The following is a 6,000-nucleotide window of genomic DNA, read 5'->3' as shown; positions in this document are numbered from 1 at the left end:
CAGAGACAGAGAGACACTGAGAGACAGAGACAGAGAGACATTGAGAGACAGAGACAGAGAGCCACTGAGAGACAGAGACAGAGAGACACTGAGAGACAGAGACAGAGAGACACTGAGAGACAGAGACAGAGAGCCACTGAGAGACAGAGACAGAGAGACACTGAGAGACAGAGACAGAGAGACACTGAGAGACAGAGAGACATTGAGAGACAGAGACAGAGAGACATTGAGAGACAGAGACAGAGAGACATTGAGAGACAGAGACAGAGAGACATTGAGAGACAGAAACAGAGAGACACTGAGAGACAGAGACAGAGAGACATTGAGAGACAGAGAGACACTGAGAGACAGAGACAGAGAGACACTGAGAGACAGAGACAGAGAGACATTGACAGACAGAGGAAATTGAGAGACAGAGACAGAGAGACACTGAGAGACAGAGACAGAGAGACATTGAGAGACAGAGACAGAGAGACATTGAGAGACAGAGAGACATTGAGAGACAGAGACAGAGAGACATTGAGAGACAGAGAGATACTGAGAGACAGAGACATACTGAGAGACAGAGACATACTGAGAGACAGAGACATACTGAGAGACAGAGACAGAGAGACACTGAGAGACAGAGAGACATTGAGAGACAGAGAGACATTGAGAGACAGAGACAGAGAGACATTGAGAGACAGAGAGACATTGAGAGACAGGGAGACATTGAGAGACAGCGAGACATTGAGAGACAGAGAGACACTGAGAGACAGAGACAGAGAGACACTGAGAGACAGAGACAGAGAGACACTGAGAGACAGAGACAGAGAGACACTGAGAGACAGAGAGGGGAGCACTGGAGGGAATCTCTAACATCTGATGGATAAGCTGGTCTAATTGATAATGATGAGAGACACTCCAGTGTTTCTTGAAATATATTTTGAGACTTAGCGATAAACGATAGCAGCCCTCTATATATTGTTCATACATTCTACACCGTTTCAAACACCACACACACACAATTTCTTTCAGTAGGATGCTCCCTAACATTGTAAACAAAAAAAAAAGACACTACATAATCGATGTATGACATGGATAAAGGTGAGCTCTTTAAGACCTACCTGAGACTTACGTCAAACCCATTGATCTCGATACTTTGATTCTCAGGTGTGGACCTCTGAGCTAACACATTCATGATTCTATCTTCATTGATGGACGTTGTGTTCAGGAAATACAAACTGAGACCCATTCGAGTTCTCCTGTTGAAGGTTAGAAGACATAAATTGATCATTCTACCACGAACAGGGAACAACTTTATATGGAGCTAAATCAAAATAGGAAGCCCTGTTACTTTTTGACAGGAAGAACAACAACAGGGATAGAAAGAGAGAATCAGAATTCAAGAATTATGTCATTCATTGTTTGTAGTAACCCATTCACACACCAGAGATCAACATTATGTGTATTTCTCACAGTCGTAAGTAAGACACATAAATGACTTTGTGTGTACATGGTTATTTTTTGCATTAACATATGTCCACCTTGTGTTGACGTTATTAGTACTAGTTTAGAGAGTAGGTTAGTTTTGTTAGACAAATATATTGTGTACAGTTTTAGCGACAGTAAAAGTAATGACGTAGTAAGACAGACTAATGACGTGGTAGACTTGGGCGAACAAGAGACCAACTTGGCGTTATGTTAGTAGTAGGTTGTGTTTTGAATAGTAGTTGAATAGTAATCAGATATAGCGACGTTTTTGGAAGACTGGACGGATTTCCCGGTAGTCGATAACACTTCATATTATAGAACTGAAAGTTCATACAAAGTATACCTATTTTGTAATGTTCTGAGGCTTATGTTAAGTAATAAATGATACATAGTCGAAGTCAGATTAGATTAGCCCATACCAATTGCTACATTGCTACATTGCTCATTTGACCATTGATACCTTGTACATTTTATTTTATTTCTTTCATCTCGGCTGATCGCCTTGATGATCTTTCTAACGTATTGACGTTGGTTAGAAGAAAATAGTAATATATTATCTCCCTTTGTACATTGTGTTTAGACCTGTGTCGTGCCTTGAACGGGCACTCTCTTTCTTTAGGTTTCATTCCATTTCTCATGGCCGACGTCGTATGTTAACAATGACCTCATAGTAGCTGACCACTATCCATTTTGCCAATTTGTGTTTATTTCCCCTTATGATCATTCCCCTTGTATTGATTTGATCTCATTGACACATGCATTGTTTGTGTCAATTGAACTCAGTTTGTTCACTGATTGCCGGCCCGAGGAGAACAAAATGACAATGCCCTCAATGAATATTTTTAGCTCATTTTTTTTTATTTCAGCCTCATAGCGACTAGAGACATCAACTGGTTCCTGTGACTGGATCTTGTTCCTAGTACTGGATCCAAATTCTGGTATCTGATACAGTTCCTGTTTTCACCAGCACTAGAATTCCTGTTTTCACCAGCACTAGAATTCCTGTTTTTGATCCTAACGCATTCCTGCTACTCAACCCATCTTTAACTCCGTGGCTGGAGGAGGACACTTCTACCACCTGAAGTCAATTCTCAGCCCCCGCAGCCTGCCTCATCGTCGTTGGTTTTGCTCCGCCACTGCCGCACCCCTCCCTCACACACCCCCACATCAAGGACGTACAACAGCGACCGGGTCATTCTAATTGAACTGAAGTTTTTAGCTGAAGCTGGCACCTTCCCAACGCTAATACTCAGGCTAAAGGACTAGAGCAGTCTACAGCACCAAGACAGAGGGATAAGCATCCGAGAAGTCACAGCTAATGCAGGAGCTAAGGCTTATAAACACTAGGGCACTCATATTGGTACCTTCAGCAGTCAATAGGATAATTTGATTATTCCATTTACCTTTTCTCGTAGTCAGATTCCTTTAGGTTTTATCATTGTTCTCTCCCCCCTCCCCATTGTTATACGTTCCCCTTTGAATCTTAAGTTACATGAAATATTTTCATCTTTTGAAACTAAAGTGATCCTTTCCTCTATTCTATGCTACCTGCGTGTTCTGTTTCCCAACCTGTAACGCGCGCTGGTCCATGGTGCCGTTAGAAACCCCTAGACCTAAGGTCACCAAAACTCAATTGTTTTCATAAATGATTTTTATTACATACACGCATGACAATAATATAATAATTATACAAGTCTTTGAGTTCTACTCACTGTAGTTCACTGACTTCACACCCTCGGAACTCATTCACTAAATCACTAGTGACGTAAAAGCCGTCCACCTGAAACAACAAACCACGTGATAATCAGGCAAACATTTGATGTATGGAGAGGTTTAATGGCAATCTTTTATCTGAGATTAAAGTGAAAGCAGATAAACTAACGACAACTAGAGAATCTGTCCACCTAAAGGTGACCTCGATGGAGTCCCAGGTGGAGTTAAAAGATCTGGTGACCCAGTCCAAAACATCAGTCTCTCGTTTCTGCAGGGAGTCGCCAACAGTGTCTCGTGGCTGGAGTGACGGTTTTAACACGGGTTCAGTCGGTTACAAAAGGGGAATAGGAAGTTATTTTCTGGAATTTGACCGTTTATTGTGTGTCAAGCATTGACTCAAGGAAGACCCATTCGTGCTAGAGATCCCAGTTCAAACCTTTCTGTTGGGAAAAATATTTCCCACCAATTGACGTGATAATTGGACACGACGACACTGGAGTCATTAATTAACTTTGTCAAGGTGCAAGCAGCTAAAACACAATAGAAGAAAAATGTAGCAATTACGTTCTCTGTAATTTAGTAGCCTATATATGACAGATGTATATATAACAGATGTATATATAACAGATATTATATAGAGTAGCATTGTAGAGCAGTTTTCCAGATCATGAGATTGTTTATGAAGAGAAAACATAAATATTGCAGCAGTCCGATTAGGTCTTTCGGGAGAATCCGGTTGATGGTCAGCATTTTAGAAGTCAAATGTAAGGTAAAATACCCACGCAAATAAACATGAACTATTTTTTTAATGATCAAAAAGTTGTGGGGAAAAAACAAGACTAAAACTGACCTGCTTACGACAAAAAACTGACCTGCTTACAACATAAAACTGACCTACTTACAACATAAAACTGGCCTGCTAAAAAAATAAAACTGACCTACTTACAACATAAAACTGGCCTGCTTAAAACATAAAACTGACCTACTTACAACATAAAACTGGCCTGCTTAAAACATAAAACTGACCTACTTACAACAAAAACTGGCCTGCTTACAACATAAAACTGGCCTGCTTACAACATAAAACTGACCTGTTTACAACAATCTGTTTTTATACTCTCCATCGATAACTTCTCAGCGTCTCTGTTAAACTTGTCTCGTGCTATCTGCAATTGAAGAGAGGCGCGTAGAAATTCTGTCAAATAAAAAAAAATAATTGTGAAAATATAGAACTTACGGTTTCGTCTTATCTGTTTTTGACAATGTAATCTTCTACTGAATAAAAATGAAAAAAAAAATTCTGAAATATATTTTTAAATCCTAATGGCTATGATAACAAAACACACCAAAAAAAAAAAAAAAGAAAAAAAAACAACTTAAATCCTAGCTCTAAATCCATATCATTAGTAAAATTCCTAAACTATTTCTGAATCCCAATTATTAATTTAAAAATAACACAAGACCTAGCTCTAATACAATGAAACTGTTCAACGTTTAAAAAAGTAAACTATATATGAAAACCTAATATAACAAGGATGATTATAACCCTAACCCTAACCCCCCCCCCCCCAACCAACACTCTCTAAATTAACATTACTTATTGTTTTTTTTTAACTCTTTTTCTCCGTAATTATTTTTCCACGTTTTGAAGAAATTCTTCATTTCCTTACTACCATTTCACTACCCCTGTTATGACTGGGCTAAGTGGTCTTCAATAGCTTTGTTTTTTTTTTTTTGTTATCAGAAAATGTTGTATTTGGTATAGAATTTAAGGGAAATGCATGTTCTTTTTATATAATTCAAAGTCAAGTTTAAAAATTAAATTTTAATGGTATCGTCGATTCGGAGGGAAAGAGTTAATGTCTAATGATTGAATGTACCCTTGACACTAAGCCTTCCAAAACTGTAAAACATTAAACATTCATTACATAATGAATCACAATATCATTAAAAAATATAAAAATACCATGAGAGAACTTAAGCTTTCAAGTGGCAGATTAGTAACTGCAATACATTATTATTTTTTTAGTGTTCTTAGTTTTAATGCAGATATCAACGGACATAATACGTGTTTTTGTAGGTATCAACGGACATAATACGTGTTTTTGTAGGTATCAACGGACATAATACGTGTTTTTGTAGGTATCAAAGGACATAATACGTGTTTTTGTAGGTATCAAAGGACATAATACGTGTTTTTGTAGGTATCAAAGGACATAATACGTGTTTTTGTAGGTATCAAAGGACATAATACGTGTTTTTGTAGGTATCAAAGGACATAATACGTGTTTTTGTAGGTATCAAAGGACATAATACGTGTTTTTGTAGGTATCAAAGGACATAATACGTGTTTTTGTAGGTATCAAAGGACATAATACGTGTTTTTGTAGGTATCAAAGGACATAATACGTGTTTTTGTAGGTATCAAAGGACATAATACGTGTTTTTGTAGGTATCAAAGGACATAATACGTGTTTTTGTAGGTATCAAAGGACATAATACGTGTTTTTGTAGGTATCAAAGGACATAATACGTGTTTTTGTAGGTATCAAAGGACATAATACGTGTTTTTGTAGGTATCAAAGGACATAATACGTGTTTTTGTAGGTATCAAAGGACATAATACGTGTTTTTGTAGGTATCAAAGGACATAATACGTGTTTTTGTAGGTATCAAAGGACATAATACGTGTTTTTGTAGGTATCAAAGGACATAATACGTGTTTTTGTAGGTATCAAAGGACATAATACGTGTTTTTGTAGGTATCAAAGGACATAATACGTGTTTTTGTAGGTATCAAAGGACATAATACGT

The 6,000-nt window shown here is 37.7% G+C and overlaps 1 protein-coding gene across 2 annotated transcripts in view; it reads right to left on the bottom strand.

Annotated features, from left to right (window-relative positions):
• Window positions 1–6,000, bottom strand: part of LOC106063671 (uncharacterized) — a 71,034-nt gene that overhangs the window by 4,300 nt on the left and 60,734 nt on the right. For both annotated transcript variants that reach the window (XM_056012744.1, XM_056012745.1), the window contains 3 exons: window positions 4,278–4,381; window positions 3,186–3,253; window positions 1,107–1,244 (listed from right to left, as the gene is read on the bottom strand). In XM_056012744.1, coding sequence (XP_055868719.1) covers window positions 1,107–1,244; window positions 3,186–3,253; window positions 4,278–4,381 — 310 coding nt within the window. The remainder of the gene's footprint in view (window positions 1–1,106; window positions 1,245–3,185; window positions 3,254–4,277; window positions 4,382–6,000) is intronic.

Source organism: Biomphalaria glabrata, chromosome 15 (genome assembly GCF_947242115.1).
Source record: "Biomphalaria glabrata chromosome 15, xgBioGlab47.1, whole genome shotgun sequence".
Classification (NCBI taxonomy): domain Eukaryota; kingdom Metazoa; phylum Mollusca; class Gastropoda; family Planorbidae; genus Biomphalaria; species Biomphalaria glabrata.
Note: the sequence above shows the minus strand (reverse complement) of the source record. Positions and strands in the feature narration are given on the sequence as shown.